Source organism: Lissotriton vulgaris, chromosome 6 (assembly GCF_964263255.1).
Source record: "Lissotriton vulgaris chromosome 6, aLisVul1.2, whole genome shotgun sequence".
In the NCBI taxonomy this organism is placed as follows: domain Eukaryota; kingdom Metazoa; phylum Chordata; class Amphibia; order Caudata; family Salamandridae; genus Lissotriton; species Lissotriton vulgaris.
Genome location: NC_141694.1, coordinates 1,409,278,418 through 1,409,304,631, shown reverse-complemented (window position 1 = coordinate 1,409,304,631; position 26,214 = coordinate 1,409,278,418). Strand labels below are relative to the sequence as shown.

The following is a 26,214-nucleotide window of genomic DNA, read 5'->3' as shown; positions in this document are numbered from 1 at the left end:
CTGCAGTGTTTCCACACCCTTTAAAGGACATCTGCATTTCAAAGCCTTGGAAAACAAGCTGGAAAACCACTATTTAGACCTGCTAGCTAATTATATGATTGCACTTGGAGGGGGCTGGCCTCACGCTGAGGAGCACCCAAGAGACACTTGGGCCCCACCCCGTCCTCAAACCCTCTCCTAAAAAAAAAGAAAAAACACCCCAAAAAACACACACGCTTGCTGAGACTGGTGCTGGTGCCCATGCCCTGGGGTGTTTTCACACCCATCAAAGGAAGTCAGCAGTCCAAAGCCTCTGAAAACGAGCTGAAAACCACTGAGGCTTTCAGCTCGTTTTCCCTACCACCGTGTGATATTAGCTCCTCACCGGGAGACCATGTGATGGAAGCCGATATCATGTGCCACACAGTGGTACTGTGCGAGTTGGCAAGCATTCCTTAAGTCTCAATGCCATCATGAGTCTCTTGAACACACTCGCCCTATTGCCCCCCCCCCCCCTCTGCCACAGAAAGATCTCAATCTACAGCTGCAGTATTATTTCATGTTTGAGAATTATAAAAAGGAGTGCCTGAAAGAGATACAGAAGCCTGGGCAGAACATTCATCTGTCTTATCTCTTGATAGCACATTAATCTTAAATGTGCCTAAGAGACCCAACCACAAGAACCTCTGCCGGACTTAAGTTCACTGGAATAGCTGAGTGAGTATATTTTTGCACTCCACTGGAATGATTTTCATAATACATTTTACATGGCTTATTATTTACCACCTGCAGCATGACATGTTTACAGTGGGTGTTGAGAAAGTATTTAGTTTTAATTATGAAGACATAAGACACAAGCCCAGCATTGTTTAAAAAATATATTTTTAGGAGATAGGGGAATAATAATTCACTGTTATTGTGCATTTTTCTAATGGAACATTATGAGTCATTATTGATAAATAATTAGTAGACCTCATTTGCTGTGAACGCAGGATCAACTCAGTAATCGGAAAATTCCAATGTTCTTATCTATTTTATTTTACTTTTTTTCTCTATTTACCTATACATTTTCACGCACCACATCAAACCACTACACTGATAGGAAGTAGTTGCTTGAAAGTAATCCAGGCCAACCCTGATAGCTTCAAATAATGGTTGAAACATGTTGACCAGCTAAAGGATACAATCAGATGCTTCCATCCGCAATGCCTGCCACTAAGTTTCAAAGATGTCGAAGGAGACCAACTTAACATTTAAAATAAGGTCTACCACTAGGTAATTTAAGTTACGCAGGTGCCTAATAATTCCCTCAAAACTGTGAACTCTATGATAGTGACACTGGAGAAGGGCATATAAAACAAGAGACTAAACACCACAGTGGCCTCTTGACACGAGCCCTTATTTAGGAGACCACCGTGGAAAAAATATCTAATCCAGGGTGAGAAACAAACTCGATGATGAAGTGGGTCAGGGTTCAATGCCCTTCAATGAAGAAATCGAATTGGACTTTCCTGGCTCTACTGCTATAAATGTAAATGGAAAAAACAATACTAGTTTCCATCTGAAAGAAGTTCTCTTACACCTTTAGTATGCTTTCAGAAACAGTAGGGATGTTGTACAGCTAGACTGATACATTTGGATTATTAGCCAATAATTTTACCCCATTGTTCACTGGTACATGAGGGTCCAAGATACAAGAGGTTTCTTTTCAATATAGCTGCTTAAACAGTTTAATTGTCTGGTGGAGTGGCTGTGGACCTCTCTTTGAGAGCTGCCCAACTATAAAAGTTTAAGCCACTTTGCATCCTGCAGGTCTTGAATTCATTTTAACCCCATGCTCAACACACCTCTCCATTCTCAGAGCAATACACTCACCACTTGTTTGACATCTGAAGCAGACTTCTGCGCTGCTTCTATTTTGTAGATTGTCACATCTAACCACGTTTCAGATGTCAATGAATAAAATATCTGGATGCTGCATAAGTCTTTTGCCCTTTGCAGAGGCAATTAAGGCACCAGTCTGCAGTACAAGTGCTTGTTTGGAAACTTTACCAAACATGTAATATTTAATTGGTCAGACCACTGTGAATCACTAGATTAATTTAATTTAATCTCATATTATTTGCAATGGTCCAGTAATCTGGCTTTTCTTGATGTTTTATTTTGCCGTTTCCTAGCCTCCTTCATCAATTTTGTGTCATCAGCAAATTGTATAACAATGATTTTCATTAATATATCTAAAAGACATATGCATATTTCATATAACATCAAGCATAGTACGAAACCCTGAAATATTCCATGCATTTCACTTCCAGAATCTGCTGCTACTCCTTTAAGTATTACTCAATGAACTATTATTGTTCAGTTCTACAAAGGTATTAAGGATGAGTTCGGAGAGCCTTTCAGAACCATGTCTACGATATACCCAAGCTCTTTGGAGTACAACCTATACCTTACTCTACAGAAAAAGGGATAATTATCAGGACTTCGGATCCAAATCTGGAACCAAGATTTGAAAAGTCGTTAAAGTCACCCAATCCACCGTATTTTCAACCACTGGCAGAGACCGCATTAAGGATTTATGGATGGACTCAGGTTTATAAAAGCATCCCAGCATGTTTTTGTGCATGTTTAAATTTGCTTTCAGTAAGATGATGTGGGAGTTGGATGCAGATCCTTAAAGGGCTTTCAACTTGCTCAACATATGAAGCCTGTCTTAACCCAGGGAATGCTATTTAAAACAACAGCTTATCCTATCCCGTCTCTTTAAACATTAAAGACACACTTGTTCTTCCATACCATTATTTAAAAATATGCCATACCATTATCTGTGCCTCTGCATCCCGTACAGAAATGTTCATAGTGCTGACTGTTGAACCTGAACGAGACCTCTTGCCTTGTCGCAATATTTCTGGACCAGCGCTGAAGGAGTGCCTCATTTGAGTTTGGTCACCGAGATGCTGTGGTCGCTGAAGCATGGGTGAATCTTGGCCCCTTGAGCCCAACAGGTCTCCCTTCTTATCTATCTTGGAATCTTTGACAAACGTAGTCAAGTTATGCTGCTGCTTTCGTTTCTTGTACTCGGTCATGAGCTTCGAGATGGTTTTGTCAGTGGCTATCGTGTAGATTTTATTGCCAGCACTCTCCCACCATTCTTTCTTCCTGCCTTGCTCCTTGGCCTCCAGTTTAGGGCTTGGTGGCATTACCTCCTCTCCTATGACCCCCAGAGGGGTCATATTTTCTGTAAAGTGGTCCTTGTATTGGAGTCTGTCGTCTTCTGACGGTGTATTCTTACCAGACAACCCTCCAGTGGATGGGGTGGAGGATTCCGACTGGAAAGATGGCAGGATGAAAAATGGATCACCTCGAAAAAGGGGGGGTTCTTCAACACTGCTCTCCAGGTCGAGATGCATTTGTATATAATTATTACACAGCTCCATGATCAGTTTATGAAGTCTTTTGACCAGCCACGCCCAGTCTGCATTGCTGACTGGCTGAACGCTTAGAGATGGTATTCTGGTTCTCCACTGCCTTTTCTCTTTCCCTCTTGGTGGACTCACCTGAGCAGTTTCTTCAAAAATATCTTCATCCTCTGAAGAGCACTGCTGAGAAGAATCTGTACTGTGCTCTTCATCCTCAAAGAGGATCTTCTTGACTTGCTCACCTGTGATGTGCTCCTGATTGGTGAGGAGCGCACATATGAGAGCCTGGAAATAAATGTTGAAGCTCATTGCCGATTGGCGGTAGAGGTTGGCAGCTCCGCCAATGCCAGAAACCTTCATTAGAAGGCACTTTAGGCCAGGTCGAGTATCAAACTCTTGGGCGGTCCGGTATGAGTCTAGAAGTAAATCAAAGATGACAGCAAGATTCTGCATCGATATGTATCTGAGGAAACCAGCAGGTCTTGCTTCTGGCACGGTAGCCATCTTCTCATCCGTTTGTGCCGGCCCTTTGACAAACTCTTCCAATAGGACATCATACAAATTCTGAAGAAGTACTTGGTGAGACAGCAAACTGACAACAATGGTCCTAAAAGGGATGCTTTAAGAAAGAAACAATATGTAAGTGTAAATAAGACTACGAACGTTACAGTTAATAGCACACTTAAAATCGAAGCAAACTATAAAAGTTTTAAACAGTCAATGGATCTTAGTGAAATACTTTAGAAACATGTTTAACCTGTTGAAATCATACAAATCTCAGCATGGTCAAATTATGTACTCTATGTCTAGGAAATCCAGCAATAACCATCTGCTTTGTAGTTTTGATTAAACGGAGGTAGAAACATTCCAAATAAATGTTAGTTTAATCAATCATTACACACTGTTTCAGTGGCAATCTCAGGGATGCAGATCAATATGGATATATATTGTGCACAGTATAATTAGGACTCTAAATAGCATAATGGCCAAAAAACAAAGTACTTTCCTTAATTATATTGTTTTGAATCTGGGCATGCATTTTCAAAGAGTGCACAAATGGATCGATTTTTGATCAGGTTTTGATGGTTGGGGAACCTGCCTGGGACCATATCGAAAATAAGTCAATGTTGTGTGGCAAAAAAAAAGTGATATCGGTGTCTTAAACAAGGGCATGCTTAAATGAAACATTGATTTAAATCATGGTGATTACCCTATCAGATGACAAGGCCTCAGAATCATTTCACAGGCCAATTAAAGGAAAGGAACTACAATTTGTTCAAATATGTTCAATTCTTTATCAGACAAGTCCTTACTAAACACGGCTTTCACACCACATACAATAAAAAAAAACAGTTGATACAAATAAAACCGTACAACAAAGATAAGGTAGACCGAATGAATTAAAAAGAGACGGTAGAATGTCAACAATCTAGGATTTGGATAATAAGACATCGGAAGTGAAGGAGAGGGTGGGCCAATAAAGACCTCGAGAAGGATGGACTGAGGAGTGACATTTGTTGCTAGAGGAAAATGTCCTACTTTACTATGACCCTTCTTAATATCACCACTTGGCTTGAAAAGTTGTTGGTCAACACTGTAGATGGCAATGTATCACAGTGGGGGGATGGGGACAGCGCTGCTCCAAGGCAGGTAGCTTTCAGTGGCGCTTCAGTATGGCTCTCACTCTGAGGATCGGAGTGGTAGCCTGGGACAAGAGATGAGTGGGGTCAAGGCCGCTAGAGCTGGTGGAGGGGCCAGGGCATGGATTAGTCCAGTCCTGGGCCTCGGACCACTATTTCCAACTCTGAAACATTGAAAGGTGACTTCGCCGCCGCTGCAGAGAGGAGATTCAAGATGGCGCCATGGCTCCTTGCGCAGAGTCAGTGAAGTGCTAGATTATGCAGTGACCTGCAATCAGAGAGTCTGCTTGCAAACACAGGACACAGAGGGGACCCGAGGGCCCACATAGGCCTGGTGTTGTGGGCAACATGCCTGTTGCTCTCCACCTGGTATAGCAACACAGGGAGCCCAGGGAGAGGCAATAAGAGCTAAAGTGGGACCATCTGGCATTGAGCAGCCTCCAGTTAATAACAGATGCCAGCCACCACGAGGGGTCGTAGAGGTATAGCTGCTCGGGTCGCTTGATTCTGCCCTGTTCAGGGGAGGATAGAGTTGGTGAGCTTTTGCCATCATGCTACCTAAAGAGATCAAACCAAAGGAGAAAAACACTTTTTTGACACAAGCCATGCGGTGCAGCTCAAAGCGGACTGGGGAGAACGTTGACCCAAAACATGCAGAGTAACAATCTGTGCTCTGAAAAACCATGGCATGACAATTATAAAGACAGTCATGGCAGGCATTTCTTGACTTGCAGTAGAAAAGAATGAACATAAGAGGATGCGACTTGCAGAGGATGCAAAGAAAGTGTTGTGCATTAAGCGATGTACAGTGCCTCACCCGGCCTCACATTTATAACTGCCAAGGCAAAGCCTGTAATATTTGTTAAGGAAGAGAGCTTTATGTAAAAGGTCTGGACTGTGCCTAACCCACTGTACACAGCTACCCAAGCACATTAACGATATAGAGACATTACAATTTTAGGGGAACACTGTACAAAACATACTAAATGCAAAACAGACAGCCCTTACCCCAGCTTCCTGTGTAAAAGTGCAGCGTTAGTGGAAGAGCAAAAGAAAACAGAAACTGTTGCAGCAGAATAAGACCAGGTTTGCACTGTGGTTACAATGTCAACATGCAAGAGATGGAGAAAGCATGCCAGATTGTGGCTAGCAAAAAAACCAGAAAAACATTAGAGTGCATTGCCTTTTCATAGGTTACATTGGCCATTAATATCCCTTCCATTTGTTATTCTTGTAGTAATCTATCACTCTGGGATTGATGACAGGCAAATAATCTGGGAGCGATAATCTTAGAATCCTATTTTTAACAGTATTTTTTAATTAATTTAGTAAATTATGAAGTAAATCTTGCATTTTAATTTTTAGGTCTCGCCTACTAGAGAGTGCTTGCACTGTCTGTTGTAAGACTACTGTTAGCTAACAGTGGGCTTGGTGCCCAGTAATTGTGTACCAGAGGTTGGCTTCATTGTCAATCTCAATTGCTTACTTCCTGTTCGTTATCATGTGTGGGCTTTCCTTCCTCTTGTGTTTTTTTCATACCCTGGAGCATGGACATATTACTTATGTACTTCTACTGCTCCATTTTCAGGTGCTATTTTTTTGTTTTTGTTAAAGCACTCTAATGCAGTACAATTCAGGGTGGGGTCGCACACTACTCTCGTGTACAGAGATGGCGAAGAGAGCGAAGATAGCAGAGAATCGAAAGAAAATGCATCACAGAACACGAACTACACTTACCACAGTCCTTAGGGGCGATCCCGCTGGTGTGTGAGTAGTGTGCGACCCCACCCCGAATTGTAATGTTAAAGCTCCCTCGAGCAGCTGGCTGACGAGCCTGGGACCCAGCACCTGCGCGCCTGAGTGGTACTAAACCTGCCAATATTTGGCAGCCACCGGCAACCCCAGAAGATGGCCTAATCCCTGCTGATGAGGGGTAAATACCCCGAAACACGTGTACAGGGATGGAGAAGAGAGTGAAGATAGCAGAGAATCGAAAGAAGATGCATCGCGGAACACAAACTACACTTACCACAGTCCTTAGGGGTGTTCCCGCTGGTGTGTGAGTAGTGTGCGACCCCACCCCGAATTGTAATGTTAAAGCTCCCTCGAGCAGCTGGCTGACAAGCCTGGGACCCCGCACCTGCACGCCTGAGTGGTACTAAACCTGGCAATATTTGCCAGCCACCGGCAACCCCAGAAGATGGCCTAATCCCTGCTGATGAGGGGTAAATACCCCGAAACACGTGTACAGGGATGGCGAAGAGAGCGAAGATAGCAGAGAATCGAAAGAAGATGCATCGCGGAACCCGAACTACACTTACCACAGTCCTTAGGGGCGATCCCGCTGGTGTGTGAGTAGTGTGCGACCCCACCCCGAATTGTAATGTTAAAGCTCACTCTAATACAGTTTTTGTGATTTCCAGGAGTGTCGCTTGTGTATTTCTCCCTCTTTGTCATGCTCCTTCGTATTGGTCTGCCGCTGCCTGTATGGGTCATCCCCAGCATTCTCTGTGATGCACTCATGTGCTTATCAACCCACTCTGTTTTTTCACACTTGAGCTGCTCCTGCCTAGTTCTATGTAGAGCCTCTCTGGTGTGTTTGCTCTCCCCCATGTTTCTCTCTCTCTCTCTGACGGTTTGCTTTCCCCACCTGTCACCTTTCCTGTTCCTTGCCACCACCTGTCCCATCCGTGTTGCTTCTTTTCCCATCGGCATCGCCTGTGCTGCTTCGCCCCCCGTTCCCTTGTTTTTCTTCTACAGCCCTTCATGATTCCAAACATCCCGTCTCCTCTATGTTGCCATCAGTTCTACTTTTTTCTTGACTGATACAATTAGGATTGGCAACCAAAAAGGAAAAAAACACTTGTGTCATCTTGTAGGTGCGTGCAAGTCTGCCTGTTCCTACAAAATGACATGGCTGTTTGTGTCATAGGCTTTTTTTTCTTTTAAAAGTCATGCTCCCCAACATGTGGCTGCTGTACAACATGTCTAGAGCCATTGGCAAAGCAAATAGGCCACAAAGGTGAGACCTTTCGGCTTTGCCAATGCTTGTTATGTTGTATGGTGGAACATCACTCCTACTTGCCCCTTAACTTTACTTTTTTAATGGTTTTAATAATATTAACTAGTGTATTATTTTTGTAAATTATTTTTTTATAGTTACTTGTCAGTTACGAGGAGAGCTCTCTGTCCCTCTTTCCCCTACTTGTCCCTATGGTTTTACCTTAGCTATACCCTTCAACCTTTATAATTACATGTCTCTTCCCATTTTGCTCTCTCTAATGTTTTTGCTGTCCCAGTATTATTTCGCCGGGATTTTTGCAACTCAAGATTGAAAAATCTATACAAGACATTTCAATTATCTATCAACTCAAGGTCAGCCCTAAGATTGAAATGACATTTAAAATACAGATGAGGGTCACTGAAAGCCCTATATCAAATGGCTGTTAGTCTTGCAAGATCATTTAAGCATAACTTGACCATAATTTACCCCCTCTGTTATCAGTCATGTTGAGCTAATGCCTGCTACAGTTTACCAATGAAAATAGCGTGTAGCTCTGACATTGTTTTCTTGCAGGCCACAGTGATTAGTTCTAGGTACCTATGCACTCTCCTCTTAACGTTTAGTATGACTATAGCAAACAGGAGTAGTCCTTGTCAGAGGGGAATTTATGGGAATGAAAAGCATTGGTAAAGCCAATAGTTCTGCGTTTAACGTAACACCGGGAACATTAGCCCATATCAGATGGGAGAAATCTATAAGGAGCAGAGAGAAAAGGCTAAAGTTGGAAAGTAGGCCCTCATGCACTTCAATGCAAGTACTCAAGGTGAGGAGGAAGGACACACCCAAACAGTCAACACTATTAGGTGAGATGGGAGATACATTCTCCACTCGGCTGAGCGTGACTGCCAAAGAAAGTCAATAGTTGAAACAAGTGAACTCAGTCTTTGTATATTGTTTACAATGGGTCTGTTTGACAACTGATTTGTTAAAAACCACACCTAATAAAGAAGCCCTCCTCAGTAATTGAAACAATGTAGTTTGGAGCTGCTGCAAAGAGGTTAGTTATTTTAGTGCTAGTTGGTAACTACTTCCAGCACTGTGATTTTATATTTTCTGTTGGTTTGAACTTCTCAGGTTTGTAACAGAAAAGCTCTTACTTCACTTACACTTACATCATACACTAAAACGTGCACCAAAGGGGCAAATAAAATAAACCAGGGTTTTTGAGTGGGTTCTCAGGCTAATGCAGCAGGAGCTCAAAATGAATGAACACTAGGGTTTTAGAAGAAATACGCATAAAGGAAGACTTTTGGTGAAACATGGCACAAGTATAGTTTGGATCTTGAGATCTCCCTTGTATTATAATATTATCGACTTGCATGTGATTCAGGGCATATACTGTTGTCTTTGGAACTAAGAGACCCGAGTTCTCATTTAGCTAAAAAGTGTGACTGTGGCCAGATCACAAAATATCTCTGCCTCCCTTTCCCTCATTGTGGAAGCGGCGAGTGCCTAAGGACAAGCAAATCGCAAGGTTCAAGCACTATATAAAAGAATTGACATTTGCCCATGAGTCAGACTCATATGGGTTTGTAGACCCTATTTTCAGATCGTCTCTTTCGAAGTAATTATGCCTTTTTTGGGCCAAAACAAACAATATCCGGAGTTATAATTACATGTATTAGCTTATTATACATCCCATACACTTGCTACCCAGGAGTGAAACTGTTCATCAGTTTAATATTAAAAATAGGGTGAACTGGATGTAGCAATTGGACAGCGGTCCAGATAACACTGTGAAATTATCATCCATAAACTGTTCTGATTGGACAAATACATCAATGTGTTAGAGCCCTTTCAACTAATCACAATAGGTCAATATGTTAGGACCAATCTGACTGGCTGTTGGCAGCGAATCAGAATCACTGTGGGCATTCCACACCTTCCTGAACCACGTCTTGGAAGGTGCAGGACACCTGAACATCTGTGACTATCTGTGTTCGAGCAAGAAATACAGCCTTTTACTAGTTCGCCTGGAGAGTATATTTTGGTCATTTATTTCCCATATTTGCTCTGCCGACAGATTTAAAAAAAGGAAATTTAATCATGAATCACTTTTTGGTCAACTTTTTTGCCTGCCCTGGGCACAAGAAGGCTCAGCACAAATATGAAGTGTGTTTTGCTTTACAATTTATGCATTATATGTCTCCCATCAAAAACATTTTAAATAATCTGCTGTTCACAAGAGAGTTTCTCTAACCCAAGATCTTTGCTATCCTTCAGTCTCTGTTCCATTACTTGGATGAATTTTTGGCAACTGTCTGTATCCATGCCATACTTTTGTCCTGTGATCTCTTGAGGTAAAGACCACAGCAAGCTCTTCACAATGCTGTCTGGACACTTCTCTGGTAGCAAGTCCTGGCACATGAGTGTGCTCTTGAATATAGAGCGCAAGAATATCACGGCACGCTAATATCGTGAACCAAATATTGAGGGACAAAATATCGAATGGTAAGGAGGACAGAAAGAAGTACAGATTTGCCATTCCTAACTCCATATCTATGTGCCTTGAAGATACATATAGACCACTAGGATACATATATGTGTTGTTAGGTATAGAGACTCTATACATACTTACCTTTTGATATTTTGCCAAAGAAATTACTGTCTCATGGTATACTGGACTAGATATTCAGGAGCCACACCTGGTATACTCCATCAATGCATAAACATAATATTTATCGCCTAGTCTAAGCTGTCAATACCAGTGTTTAATTTGAGCCTGTGGTTTCCGGTGCTCGGCACCAGCACTTAATTTTCAACACTGACACTTTTGACAGCTGCCACAAGGTGGCAATGTCTGGCAAATTTGGAGACGACCACAACAACAGGTAATTATTCATTCAATATACATTAAAAATGACTATTACCTGCAGCCCATGCCATTCTTTTAAGTTTTAGCGCCTGAAATAGTCCCACTTGTCACACTTGTAGAAGTGTGATGGTCAGTAGTTGTATTGTTGTTATCGTTGACAGCCTGGCCGGAGGCAATGTGTGGTACAAGCTGCCGTGGCCTCCTAACGAAAGCCCTGGCACTCATTTGTTTTTACAAATTAAGCACTGCAACACACTATACAGCAGGAATGCGGCACGCAGCTGTGATACAGCACATAGGGCGTACCTTTTCTGTGTGTGCCCATTAGGCTTTTCATCCGGTGGCAGCTCAATAATAAGCACGCAGGACTGAGCATGTTCAAATCCCTCCTTGTTGTTGGGAGTCTTCGGTGAGCACTGGGTATCCAGCATGAAGACCTGAGAAACAAAAAGGCGACTCGCCATTAACAGTCAGTACTTACATATAGATGCTCTGGCCAAGTCTGCAATAGTTGTCATTTTTAGCACTCTGTTAAGGGTAGGCAGCAGAGTCAGTCGCCCCAGGTTTGTGTTTCATATATTGAACAGCTAATGACTTAACTAGCAGATCAAGTTTTTCCCTGTGCAACACACCTCTAACTCATTTAAGGAGCAAGAGGGTTCAAGATTGAGCATGATAAGTAGGGAAAATTCATGGTGATTGTTCTATTCAGTGATAACTTGACAAGAGAAGATGCTCCTATCTATGGACGCACTACTGAGTTGTTACCAGGCACCTACCTTAAGGGTTACCTTGAACTGCAGACTATCTGTGTCTTCACACTTAGAAGGAGCACCAGTCTTTTCCCCCTTAGCAGCGAGTCATTTGCAGCACCTTAGAGCATTGGTACATATATCACTGCGCCCCCCTCCCAAGGTAAAAGCGCTGCAAATCATTACATTGGCTGATCTAGTTGTCAGGGTTTATGAGGGAGGGACAATAGATTAGGGACAATAAATTGCCTCTAGACATTGGGCAAACATTAGGATTAAACACAGTACTTTTTTTATGAAACCACGATCAATGCAGTTGTCTGTTGACCTGCCTTATTATGTTATTTATGAGAAAACTCAATAAAAACAGAATTGTTTGGGGAAAATAGGATGTGGGGGTTCTTCCCAACTATATTGCGCCATTGGTAATGCCTTGGAGATACTGGAATCGCTTCCCCAGAAATGGGAGGAATAGATTGGGGAACTGGAGGAGGTTGAGTGGTGGGAAGCATGTATGGCTTCTAGCGAGCTAGCGATTTCAGCACGTCTGTGTTTAATCCACTTGCATTACCTACACCAAACCTACATATCTCCCCAATGACAAGGTTACACAGGTATCCTTTCAGTTGCTAGATGTGCCCGCTGTCAATCTGTGACAGCGGATTTCTTTCACATGGTGGGGCAATGCTTACAGATAACTGGTTATTGGCCCCGGATTGGTGCTACCCACGCTGCCATCCTTGATACCCCGATCCAACTGACCCCAAAGGAGGCACTACTGGGTGAAATGGACAACATTGGGTAATCCCGGGGCGATAGAATTCTGGTGGGACTGGCGGCCCTGGTGGCCAAAAGGGAAATGGAGCAATCTCGGAAACAAGTCAACCTACCGAAATTGAAGCAATGGCGTGCTGGTATGGATTGGTGTGGGGAGTAGGAGGAACCGATCTATATTGCCCGGGGATGTCTGGAGAAATTCTCAAAAATTTGGGGTAAATGGTAGGAGTATTATGGGTTGTCCTCAAAATTCCATTCATTGCATTTTAATGTGGTTTGATTTGCAGGGCCGGTGGGTGGGAGAGAGGAGTGACCGATACTGAAAATTTTTCAATACTACATTTAATTTGTTTAAATAAAAAAAACGGAATAGTTTAAAACCCTGTAACTAAAGCATTAACAAGAATTTCTTTTAATGAATTGCCTCCCATATTTTTAGGCTAGTCCTTTTTTCAAATCCATGTCTCATACCTCCTCTGAACAGTGAAGCCTCAACCAGCTCCATATTGTACATGGATCCATCAATCCTGATTCAACCAGAAGGTTCCATATTTTCCATCCAACCTTCACCCAAGCAAAGTTAAACAATTCATAACTACTGTTAGGTGGCGAATTAGAAAGATCCTAAAAAAACTACCACTAGAGATATACACGGAAAAGAGAACCTCTTCATAAGATTACATCCCAAAGAGAAAGACTAATCTTGGTATTCTTTCAGAAGAAAAAGGTTACACAGTGAACATTTTTCCCCAAACACTAACGTTATCCTGTCCCGGTCTCTCTATCTCTCTATTATAATATATATTAATTCCTGACATTCCATTCCCTACCCCTCCAATATTCCTATATTAGGAAGCATATATCACAATTTGATGACCATTTTGTGAAGATCACACTCCTGTGTACTGCAGTATTACAATGTGTGTAATTTATTATTCAATTATTATTTATTTAGACATATGAGGGTTCCAATTTTAGGGCTATGACTCAATATCTCGTAGACTTTTCTCTATTGGTCATCCAGCTTTAATTAAATATGATTTCACATTTTTTCTGATATCATTATTAAAATAATTTAGTTAATTTTTGATTCACTATAATCAAATTTCTAGTGGCAATTTATTGTCCAATAGTATATCAATGCCAAATATTTTGTTGCAAATATACAGGTTTGTCCATCCATTTTTGTGTCCCATACACACATGTATATCTTGATTTCACCGTAGCCTTGTCCACAGATTCATTTAAAATGTCCTTCAACACATGCCTTTCCACGAAGTTTTGTAACATTTCTTGCAGCACTTTAAAAGCTTGAGGGTCAGATACCTTTATTATATCCAAGGAGAATAAACTATATAACCGTGCTTTGTAAGCCAATGACAAACTATGGTGAGCTGTCATTCTAAAACAGACATTTTGTGTGGCACTGAGCTCCCTTCACTAACATTTCTACATTCAACAAGTATATTTCTTCAGAAGAATGTTTTTCTGTGGTTGTAATTCTTTCACACTGGGTATTCAATTTAGCACAAAACTCCTAACTCTTCCTCAGGTCTGACCCAGACCACTAAAATATTGTGAATGAAATACATGCATGTGTTCTTATTCACATTCATATATGAATGTAAAAATGTCTGATTTATATTACATTAGAAGCAAAAGCAGGTCCTGATATTTGGAGGAAATATTCTTTACTATATGGACAGGAATATGCAATAGTAGCAACGAAAATATTTCAATAACTACATTTGTGTTAATCCTAATTAAAGGGCGTACAAACGCACCTATGTCCTTCTATGTGAAATAAAGGTCAATAGGATGGCAAGGAAGACTAAATTGATCTTTATGCACCTTTGGTGTTTGTCATAAGACCTATATGATAAGATTATCTTGATGGATTAATGTTTTAAGCATTGTTAGAAATAAATAATTTTTCTTCAAATGTATCAAATTCATGTTATATTCCTGCATTCCGCAATGTGGTCCTTTTCCAAATAGAAGTACAAGACAGATATTGTCTGGCAGATTATTCACCGAAATTAGTTTTTTTGATGTTGAAAGCTCCACACACTCGTCGGCCATTTTAATGGTAAGCAATTTGTTTCCAAGAGATCTCTCAACAATTGATAAAAAGAAATTGAAACAAGAGAACACGCTATGATGACCTCAAATCTACCATACCCAGGGCCAGAGACTAACGTTGTCCATATAGTTATGGAATCACCCTTAAAAACATGTTTTTATGCTGTAGTACTTCATAATCAAATTGAGCCAAGAGAAGAGTGTTTATAGACTACTATGCCAACAGGACACCGTCTGCTGTCGTGTTCAGTGCAGGATCTATCAAAAGCAGTAAATAGAACTTTAATGGGGACAGTAGAGACACTATCTCAGCATATCTTGCCAGTAGATTATAAAAGAGTAGTCAACATTAACATACCTACATTTGTTCTTTCACTTCCACTTCAAATGCATTGAGACTCAACAGAGAGCACAGAGGAATTGCATCATCAGAAGAACACCACAAAGGTTACTGAAGAAATAAGTTAGAAGATGCTTCTTTACCAGAGAAGAGACAAAGGTTCTCACGTTTCTTTACTGAATGGCATCATTACTATCACCACTTTCTGACATACAATGCAGTAATTTTCAGGAGCCAATGGAGAACAGTTGCACCAGTTCATCAAGAGGGCTATGTCTGATTGAATAATTGAAACAACTCTAGAGCAAAGCCATATAGAGACTTCAAGCCAAAGGTCCTGGATGCTAATTTCCCAGGATGGTGATTAGAAGCCAAATGTGAGGATACATTGATTTACGTGCTTATTGCTTATGATGTCTTAACAATTCAATGAATCCAATTGACATAAAACTGTGCTTTGCAAATACCCTAGAATAGCAACAGTTGGCACTAGCAAGCCAATTTGACATTTGGTGGGCATATTACGCTATTATTTATTTTTCAGTATTTAGTGGGAGAAAGCAATCAGTCTTCAAGCATTGGTCAGTAGGCACTAAGTACACAAAGCAATGTGATGAAGTTAAGTCATTGTAATATAGTTACCTGCTGTGCCATGGCACGGATTCTCCAATACTCGGCCTCGGCATTGGGGCACAGGGAAGGAGCGGCCACTTTCACTTCACAGGCATCTCCGGAAAAGCTCTCAGAGCCACTGTGGAAATACCCCAATAGGTTCTACGGACAAAGAAAACATCTGCTAACTCATCGACTGAAAACTGGAAACACACATTACCTATTTCATTATGTTACAGGAAAATGCCACCTCACTTGAAAATTTGACTGAATCAAAGAACCTGCAAGTTACTTTCAGTTACATGACAGACATACTGGAGACCACAGTACAAGACTTGGTTCAATCCCTCTTCATGCTGCAGAGAAACTTCCCTGTTAAGAGTTAATAAAGGCTCAATGCATCAGCACACAAGGAATAGGGTGTGTTGAGGGTTTTAACTGATGCAAAGAGGCAGAGAGTTTCTCTGAATAGTCTCTAAATTGTTTACAAGATATAGATGTGAAGCAGCAAAGAGAATCGGTGTGTATTCATGAATGGTTGCTCATACCTTCACTGGTTCAAGGGTAGCTGAAAAGGCATCTTGTAAGGCACAGCATGCAAGTCGCCACATCTCTTCGGTAAAAACTGGCCCAGATGTTAAGAGAACATACCTGAAAAAAAGAACAAGGAACAAACCTTCACTCTTTGTAGACATGGCTGTTTCAAGGCACTCTCAATAAGCAGCTTGGTACTTTGGCACATGGAGTTTAAGTGATCTGGAGAATACTGTACCTAAAACAATCACGCAGAATATGAAGTATGCTGCAGGGGTTGAAATTTGTGTTTTCAAATCCAGTATCTCAATTACAAAATGCTCAGTCAAGAGCAATAACCATGATGCACTGAAATCCAATTTTCATATCACAATTCCTTTGAAGCCAGCCACAGCAAAACGTTCTGACCTCCTCTGTCTTCATCAGACTTGCTACACTTCCAACACCCGTGTCCTTTCACCCGTGATGACCTGACCCTGCCCAGTCAAGTAAGGCGGAAACCAATGAAGAACACTTCTACATCAGATAGTCCAGCAAACCCTACATACTAGAACAGGGAAAGATATGGAGTAATGGAGCAAAAGGGAGAGATGGACTTACTTTTCCAATAAGTAATGCAAAAGATTTTCAGTGAAGCAGTTTTGTGGCATAAACACTGATATTATTAGAACTGCCCCATCCGCATAATGATGTGCAGAGGGCTTTCAGATACTTAGAATGACATTTTAGGGGTACCTACTAACAACAAGTATTGAATTTAAATCATTCTTGGAGTATGTGTGTTCAAAAAAAGGAAAAGAACATAAAAAGATTTTTTTGTTGAAAGTAACTATACTTTTTGTTTTAATTAAGAATACCACAATGTTGTGATTACAAAGAAGGATCCAATTCCTGTGTGCACTTAAAAAAGGTACCTGGTATTTGAATAAACTCCTGTGTTTGCTAAAATGCCTCTTCACAAAGAACTTCTTCACAGATGGATTGAAGGCGGAACATGTCATGAGTGCTTCCCTCACCTTATACAGGAACAGCCGACCCTGGAGATGCTTTCTGTTGGCTCAGCCACGCAAGCTACCAACAATTTGAAGAGGTCCTTCAGCATTGTGTTGATCATGTTCTCATAGCCAATGTCTGGTACAGGAATACATGAACCAAAGGATTACTTAAGGGTACAAGGCAAAAGAATGCTCATCAATGTTATTAAAGCCTGCAGTGTATATCGCATGATGTGATAGCGGTCACTGGAGTATTTTGCAAGTGCCAAGACTGTTGTACCACATTTACAACACTGCTAAGTTGGTTCAAATTTGTCATTGATGGGAGTAACCTCACCAGGTGTCAACATTAGAATCTTCAACCAATCCAACTGCAGTCTGGACCCATAGGTTTGATAAACCAAGAATTAAGCCCTCAACCAAAGAATGTCACCTTCTTTCAAAAATACCGCCTCTTGCACTCTTAATTTAAAAGGTGTTAGTTGGGATACGATCATAAAGCATATTGGGCGGTTAATGATATTTTGTTTTTTAAATGAGCAAAGGAGTTTTAGATGCAGACGAACTCAAAGCAGCTTGGAAGCCAACTCGATGCAAGTCAACAGATAAAATAGAGTTTATTATAATGTTGTGATTACCAACATAAATGTAGAAAGATCTGTGGGATAAAGCACATGCTCTAAAATATGTAAAGGTTAACAGGTTCTTCTATATTGGAGAATGAAACTGCTAATTGGTCATCCAAGAGCGGTAAAATCAATAGCCATTTAGTATAGTCCTTAGCTACCCACCCTGCTCAGATCCGTGGTGCATACTGCACCCTTATACAGAACTTGTACTTTGTAAATGATATTATTTATCGTCCGTATATTAATTTTGTTTAAAAGTGGCCAAAGAGAGATCTGTTGATACTATACAAAATACATTGAAAATGTAATATGTAACAGACTTTGAACAAGGAAAATTGTAAAAACATAAAATAGTTAGCATGAGATTATATATCAATTCCTGGTATTGGGGACTCTCGGCGACATACTAGTGTTCCCTTCTCATGCGCCGCACTCTCACTGTCCCACAACTCTCTTCTTCAGATTGTTCCCCAGTTTTACAGTAGTCTTTCACACTATCTCTCCTACATCTGAGGGCTCACCACTTCGCTGCCTCCCATCAACATTCAAGTTCCAGATCTATATGGCAATTTTTCTCATGTACTTCTCGTGAAATCTCTTCTATTTTTTCAGTTCCTCTTCTTGGTTTAAGCCTCTTTATTGGTTTTCCTGTTGAGTAATTTAGTTCTCCTCTCTCTCAATCGACTTCTCCATTTCTATTGTAAAACTTGATTCCTCTATCTACCTATACAAAGTCTCTCACATGACTGTCTAATAGATGTTGTAAATGAATGAATTAAGCAATTAGATCTTCTCAGAGTTTATTACCCGAGTGGATGAAGCTTTGCACATGTTCCACAACTAGCTCACAGGACAGACCAATGGCATGTTTGAAGTTAGCAGAGGCCATGTCCCAGTAGGAGTGCTCGCCATGGCTCCGACGAAGCCAAAGAGACATCACAGGCAGCAGAAGGTGGACAACCGCGTAGATGGCAAACCCAGGCCCTGAAAGAGAAACACAGCCAAGTTAGGAATCTGAGCAGCCTGACTGTGTGTTCTCAGAATAAACCAAGATCCTGAATTTGTCAGGATTTCTTCTGTCTTACAAACCAGTCACATCTCTATCAAAGGGTTGAACCAATGAACATTTAGAGTAGCCTACTGACACCTAGAGCTATCCTGTCTAATGATTGCCACAAAAAAAGCTTACTTCATTTAAGAAGTTGTGTTAGATTTAAAAAGAGGTGGTGCAATCTTAAACTACTTAATACAGTTGCCTAACAAGGATATTATCAACACAGAATTGACTGCGAAGCGGATACTGTAAATGGCATTATGTGAAAACACTTTAACCAAAATAAAAGACATACAATATTCACTTAACATTAAATCCAAAATGAAGCAAAGCAAGAATAAAGAGATATAATAATGAAGAAAAAACAAAAAACACTGAGTCTTCATAAATTTTAAAATTTGAACAATATAGCATTATTAAAAAAGAGTTAGAATTGAGTCAGATTAGGGTTACAAGAGGGTTAGGATTAAGATAGGATATGGTGTTAGGGGGAAAGGGTTAACATTATGGATGGGGTTTAGGCAGGGGCTAGAGGAAGGGTTGGCATTTGCATTGCGTGAAATGAAAGTGTTCAAGGATACTGGATAAAGAAAGGTTTAGGTTCGTGATATATATTTACATTTTGGCATTTTAGATTATAGATTCTTCATAATGTTTACCGTAATGTAAAATTAAATATTTGTAGTTCTGGTTTATGGTGTAATGGTGTAGAACGTATGGCATTCTTTAATATAGCATTATGCATTTTATTCATAGATCATATAAATAGGAAGGTCATTCACATCCACTGTGAACTTAAAATGTAACAAAATTATGCAATTCTTAAAGATTTAAGTATTGCGCAAGCATGAATTTCATGACATAGAAATGAATGTTTGTAAAAGTAGGAGGACATCTTGAGAATAACCTTCTAGTTCTGGTGCTTGGGTGTGTTCATATGTACTTCTATTGGCATTTTAGGTTACTGCAATACTTACAAGATCATGGAGTGTGCATATTTAATCTAATAACAGGTCCAGATCCATTTACAAAAGACTAGTCTTTCGATGTAGATTTCGCTACCATACATGGCGGTTAATCTTGTGAGCTTTTGTTGCGCTGGAAGTCCGAAGACAGAAAAATCTCAAACCGTCCCAATTAAACAACCAAAGGCATACATTAACAAGTTGCTTACCTTCTGTAACGCCTTATCTCGTAGCTACACTATCTAGTTGCAGTTTCCTTATATTAGAATTATCCCCAAGCATCAGACTGTATCCAGAACATTTTTTGTGAGCACTACCACTGCGCACCGGCAGGTGGAGTAGTTCAGATATGCGTGGTGTCGTCCACGCCGGAAGTGACGTGTGCGGTGCCTATATAGGTACCACCCCAGCATGCTGACATCAGTTTATTTCCATGACTTTCCACATACGGGGAAAGAAGCTACGAAGAACACTGACCACTGGTGTGGAAGACTAGAACCCTGAAGGGGAACAGACCTAACCCTAGAAATACGTTCGCAGAGCAGGGAGGTTGGGTTGGGTGGAATGGAATATGTAGCTAGATAGAATCTCTACCAGATAAGGTGCTACTAAAGGTAAGAAACTTGTTCATCTGATAAACTTCGCCACAGATTCCTTAACTTAGAATACATGCCCAAGCAATACCTCCCCGGAGGTGGGTCTGCAAAACAATTTCACACTAAAAAGTCCTGGAGGACCGAACGGATAAAGTGCCCATCCCCACGGACCTGACTGTGCAGGCAGTAGTGCTTAGTGAACGTGTGGAGGGAAGCCCATTTTGCTTCATGGCAGATGTCCAGGACTGTAACTCTGCATGCTAACACAGTGGTCACAGTCTTAGCTCTGGTGAAATGAGCACACAAACCTTCTGGGGGTTGCTTCTTGTCAAATGCATAGCAGATTTTATTGCAGAGCACGATCCATTGGGGATGGTTCATATCTGCACATTCTTCCCTTTCTTGTTTCCGACATATTCCACGAAGAGTTGGTTGTGCGGTTTAGGTAGAACGAAAATGCACTTTTTGGGTCCAGTAGGTGGAGTCGCTCCTCTTCCTTACAGGGATGCGGTGGAGCATAAAAGGTAGGCAGGGTGATTGACTGGCCTACATGAAAGGGAGTGACAGCTTTCGGCAGAAAGGAAGCTCTAGTGTGAAGAATCAGCTTGTGTGGAATGATGGTTAGGCTTGGATGACAAAGCCTGAAGTTCACTGACCCTCCGGGCAGATGTTATCACCACTAGGAAGGCCGTCTTGATGTTAAGGAGCTTGAGAGGATAGTTATAGAGCCGCTCAAAGGGAGCACACATCCCAAATGTAAGCACAAGATTGAGGTCTCACAGAGGCATGCTAAAGGGTGAAGGTGGAAACATATGTTCGAGGACTTTCAGAAACCTGTTTACAACAGGGAATTTGATTAGGTACAGCTGATCTGGCAACCACAGAAAATCTGAGATGGAAGACAGATAACTCTTCAACATGTCCAATGCAGAGCTTAGCTATGCTCGGATAAGGATAAACAGAACTCGGAAAAGGGGAGCAGATAAGGGGTCAACCTGTTTGGCTGTAATCCATGCCACAAACTTTTTCTAACCGCCATCACATATTGTGTTGGTGATGGGATGCTGGGCTTCCAAGATAAAATTACAGACTTCAGGCAGAAGGTCAAAAGCTGTCAACTGTCAAAGCCTAATCTCCACGCAAGAAGGAAGAGCATTGACAGGTTCGGGTGGTAAAACCTCCTCTGTTGCTGCAACAGAAGATCCTCCCGAAGAGGCAGTCTGATCGGAGGACCTCGGGATACCAAACCCTCTCCAATCCCAATTTGCAGCTACAAGGATGACTTGGGAACTGTCGTTCGTGAAATTCTTGAGAACACTTAGAAGGAGTGGTATGGACAGAAAGGCGTACAGGAGGCCTTAGCTTCAAGCAAGACAAAAAGTGTCTCCGAGCTGGAACAGCCTTGGAAACTCCAGCGCACAACAAAATCACTGGCATGGGGTATTCTCAGCAGTGGGGAACATATCTAACCAAGGCTCTTCCCATGGCTGAAAGAGACCTTGCACCACCTCCAGATGTAGATACCACTTGTGATCTGCCAGGCATCTTTGGCTGCGTTTGGCCACCCTGGGTTAAGGTGTTGAACCACTAGGTATAAGCCCTGACATTCTAGCAACATCCAGAACCTCTTGACAAACAACCCACGGGCCCACCCTGCCCTGTTTGCTGCAGTATCACATGGCGGTGGTGCTATCCGTAAACACTTGAAATAGCCTTCACTTAATGGACTGTAGAAAGGCTTTCAATGCCAGTTTCAATCAATCAATCAAGGACATTTATAGAGCGCACTACTTACCCGGAGGGTCTCAAGGCGCTTGGGGGGGGGGAGGGGGTGCTGCTACTGCTTGAACAGCCAGGTCTTGAGCTTCTTCCTGAAGGAGAGGTGGTCTTGGGTCAGGCGCAGGTCGGCCGGGAGGGAGTTCCAGGTCTTGGCGGCCAGGTAGGAGAAGGACCTTCCTCCTGTAGTCGTTCTTCGGATGCGGGGGACGGCGGCGAGGGCGTGACTGGCTGATCGGAGGTGGCGTTTGGGAGCGTAGAAGTTGATGCGGTTGTTGAGGTAGCTCGGGCCTTGATCGTGTAGGGCTTTGTGTGCGTGGGTGAGGAGACGGAAGGTGATTCTTTTGTCGACGGGGAGCCAATGCAGGTCTCTCAGATGTCCGGAGATGTGGCTGTGTCGTGGGATGTCGAGGATGAGTCTGGCCGAGGCGTTCTGGATCCGCTGGAGTCTCTTCTGGAGCTTGGCGGTGGTTCCGGCGTAGAGGGCGTTGTCGTAGTCCAGTCGGCTGGTGACGAGGGCCTGGGTGACCGTCTTCCTGGTCTCGGTGGGGATCCACCGGAAGATCTTCCGTAGCATGCGCAGGATGTTGAAGCACGACGAGGAGACTGCGTTGACCTGTCTGGTCATGGAGAGGGAGGAGTCCAGGATGAAGCCCAGGTTGCGTGCGTGGTCCGTCGGTTTGGGTGCGGTGCCCAGGGCGGGGGGCCACCAGGAGTCGTCCCAGGCGGAGGGCGCGGAGCCCAGGATGAGGACTTCCGTCTTGTCCGAGTTTAGTTTCGGGCGGCTGGTCGTCATCCACTCGGCTACGTCTTTCATCCCTTCGTGAAGGTTGGCTCTGGCGGCGGCGGGGTCGTTGGTCAGGGAGAGGATCAGCTGGGTGTCGTCAGCGTAGGAGATGATGTTGAGGTTGTGTTGGCGTGCGATGGCCGCGAGGGGGCTCATGTAGACGTTGAAGAGGGTGGGGCTCAGCGAGGATCCTTGAGGGACGCCGCAGATGATTTCGTTGGCCTCTGACTTGTACGGTGGTAGGCGGACTCTCTGTGTTCTTCCGTTGAGGAAGGAGATGATCCATTCCAGTGCCTTCTCCTGGATTCCGACGTTGCTGAGGCGCTGCACTAGGGTGCGGTGGCAGACAGTGTTGAATGCCGCGGAGAGGTCTAGGAGGATGAGGGCCGCTGTTTCTCCGTTGTCCATCAGGGCTCGGATGTCGTCGGTGGCAGCGATGAGGGCGGTCTCGGTGCTGTGGTTGGCTCGGAAGCCAGACTGTGAGGGGTCGAGGGATCCATTTGTCTCGAGGAAGGCGGCCAGCTGTTTGTTGACGGTCTTCTCGATGACTTTGGCTGGAAACGGGAGGAGCGAGATTGGGCGGTAATTCTTGAGTTCGGTGGGGTCCGCTGTTGGTTTCTTTAGTAGAGCGCTGAGTTCGGCGTGCTTCCAGCTCTCCGGGAAGGTGGCGGTGTCGAAGGAGGTGTTGATGATGTCCCGCAGGTGGGGTGCGATGACAGCGTCGGCCTTGTTGAAGACGTGGTGAGGGCAGGGGTCGGTCGGAGATCCGGAGTGGATGGAGTTCATCATGCGGACGGTGTCTTCGATGCTGATCGGACTCCAGGCGCGAAGGGTGGTGGTGGGGGGCGTTGGTGCGGTCGTGGCGTGCGTCGGTTGAGTGCTGAAGCTGTTGTTTATGTCCGCGATCTTGTTGTGGAAGTAGGAGGCGAGGGAGTTGCAGAGGTCTTGCGATGGGGTAATGTTGTTGTTTCCGGCGTTGGGGTTGGAGAGCTCTTTCACGATGTTGAAGAGTTCCTTGCAGTTGTGTGCGTTGTTGTCCAGCCGGTCCTTGAATGCAGTTTTCTTGGTGGCGCGGATCAGTTGGTGGTGCTTCCGGGTGGCAAGCTTGAGGGTGGTCATGTTGTCCGGTGTTGGTTCCCTTCTCCAGGCTTTCTCGAGGGCTCGGCAGTTCTTCTTGGAGCTCTTGAGTTCGTCGGTGAACCATGGGGCCTTCTTGCTGCCGGGTCTGCTGGGCGGGGTCCTCAGTGGGGCGAGTTCGTCCGCGCAGTTGCTGATCCACTTCGTGAGGTTGTCGGCGGCCTGGTTGGGGTTCGCTGAGCTGGCGGGAGGGTGCTGGCTCAGGGAAGCGGCGAGCTGGTCGGCTGTGATCTTGTTCCAGCTTCTTCGAGCAACCTGTTGCTGGTGGTGGTGGATCGTCGTTCTTCTGAAGGTGAAGTGGACGCAGCTGTGGTCCGTCCAGTGGAGTCCTGTGGCGTGGCTGAAGGCGATGTCTTTGCTGGATGAGAAGATGGCGTCGAGTGTGTGTCCAGCGAGGTGGGTGGGGGTGGACACCAGCTGCTTGAGTCCGAGGTTGGCGAGGTTGTCGAGCAGGGTGATGGTGTTGCGGTCGTTGTTGTTCTCCAGGTGGAAGTTGATGTCCCCCAGGAGGATGTAGTCAGCGGAGAGGAGGGCATGCGGGCTGACGAAGTCGGCGATGTCCTCGCTGAATTGAGTGCGAGGTCCCGGGGGTCGGTAGATCAGGGTGCCTCTGAGGGTGGTCTTCGGGTCGGTGTGGATCTGAAAGTGTAGGTGTTCGGCGGTAGTCAGGGTGTCGTCGGTGTTGGTCGTGATGTGGATGGTGTCCCTGTGGATGATGGCGATGCCTCCTCCCATCTGGTTGGCGGTGCGGTCCCTCCGGGTGATTTTGTAGCCCTCTGGGATGGCGATGGCGATGTCGGGCGCTGAGGAGGCGTTCATCCAGGTTTCCGTGAGGAAGGCAACGTCAGGAGCTGTGGTGTCGAGGAGGTTCCAGAGTTCGATGGCGTGTCTGTGGACGGAGCGGGAGTTGAGCAGGATGCTCTTGAGGTGGTTGCTGCTGGTGCTCGGCTTGGCGGGTGCTGGTGCGAGGCAGGTCCGGATGCAGGAGAACTTGCAGGCGTGGCAGCTGAAGGGTCCGTGGGTGCGACTCGGGGTGGCTCGGTGGCATCCCGGGAATCGGCCGGTGTTGAGTGCGTTGAGGGTGGCGGCGTCGTACGTCCGGCGGGCGGGCTGGGGTCTGCGGGGACCAGGGGTCCTGGCACTGGGCGCGGTCCAGGCGCGGACGGGCGCAGACGGGCTTACCTTAGGCGCACCTTCGGCGCTCAGTCGGCGCTCCCGCTGCGCGCGTCCGCTGCGCGGTTGCTCCGGGGGCGTCATAAGTGAGGAGCCGGGAGGGCAGTTCAGCTGGGTGGCGGGAGCGGGGCGGCCAATGGGCAGGAGGGGGGGCGGAGCGCCAGAGGGCAGTGGCGGGAAGAAGGCGGCAAGAGCAACCCGGAGGGCAGCCGAAGTGGGGGAGAGGGAAACGGAGGGAAGGGAGATCAGGCGGCGGGCGGGGGAAGCAACAGGCACACAGCAGGGGTACAGAAATTAAAATGGGGAAGCACCAGGCGTCAGGCACACAGTAGGGATACAGAAAATAAAACGGGGAAGCACCGGGCGACAGTCACACAGCAGGGGTACAGGAAAGTAAAACGGGGAAGCACCAGGCAACAGGCACACAGCAGGGGTACAGAAAATAACACGGGGAAGCAACAGGCGGCAAGGGAACCAGGCACGCAGTCGAAGGCAGGCAGGCAGGCAGCGGTAAGGCGGAGGTAGCAGGAAGTGCGCAGCCGTCAGCAGGGCAGCCGGCAGAAGGGCAGCGTGCTGGCAGTAGCAGGCAGGAGCGTCGAAGGTGGGGCGACCTCGCCTGGGCAGGCTCGAGCGGTCGAGTTTGATCACCCGGAGCTCCAGTAGGTTGATGTGGAGTCCAGTTTCCTTCACAGACCATAGTCCTCTGATCTTTACCTCTCGCAGATGGCCACCCCATCCCAGGAGTGATGCACCTGTCACCACCGTCGGATCCGGTTGGGGAAGGGAGTGGGATCTTTCTCTGACCGAATCGCGGGTTGTTACCCACCATTGCAGATCTTGTGCAATTCCCGCCGAGATCTGAACCATGCTGGAAAGATTTTACAGATGCTGCACCCACTGGAACTTTAGGTCCCACTGCAGAGCCCGCATCTGCCAGCGGGCATGTGTCAAAAGCAGGATGCAGGAGCCCATGAGACACAGCAGCTTCAGAGACCATCACCCCAAAACCCAGGATAGGGGCTAAAACATCGGTTTCATAGCCTGAATATCCTAGGTTCCATGTCTTGGAGTGTAAGCCCGAAGCT

General features: G+C 44.5%; 1 protein-coding gene across 2 annotated transcripts in view; it reads right to left on the bottom strand.

Annotated features, from left to right (window-relative positions):
- ARFGEF3 (ARFGEF family member 3) overlaps positions 1 to 26,214 on the bottom strand; it is a 475,184-nt gene that overhangs the window by 8,373 nt on the left and 440,597 nt on the right. For both annotated transcript variants that reach the window (XM_086927524.1, XM_086927525.1), the window contains 6 exons: positions 18,449 to 18,625; positions 17,034 to 17,148; positions 16,032 to 16,134; positions 15,514 to 15,645; positions 11,227 to 11,357; positions 2,802 to 4,020 (listed from right to left, as the gene is read on the bottom strand). In XM_086927524.1, coding sequence (XP_086783650.1) covers positions 2,802 to 4,020; positions 11,227 to 11,357; positions 15,514 to 15,645; positions 16,032 to 16,134; positions 17,034 to 17,148; positions 18,449 to 18,625 — 1,877 coding nt within the window. The remainder of the gene's footprint in view (positions 1 to 2,801; positions 4,021 to 11,226; positions 11,358 to 15,513; positions 15,646 to 16,031; positions 16,135 to 17,033; positions 17,149 to 18,448; positions 18,626 to 26,214) is intronic.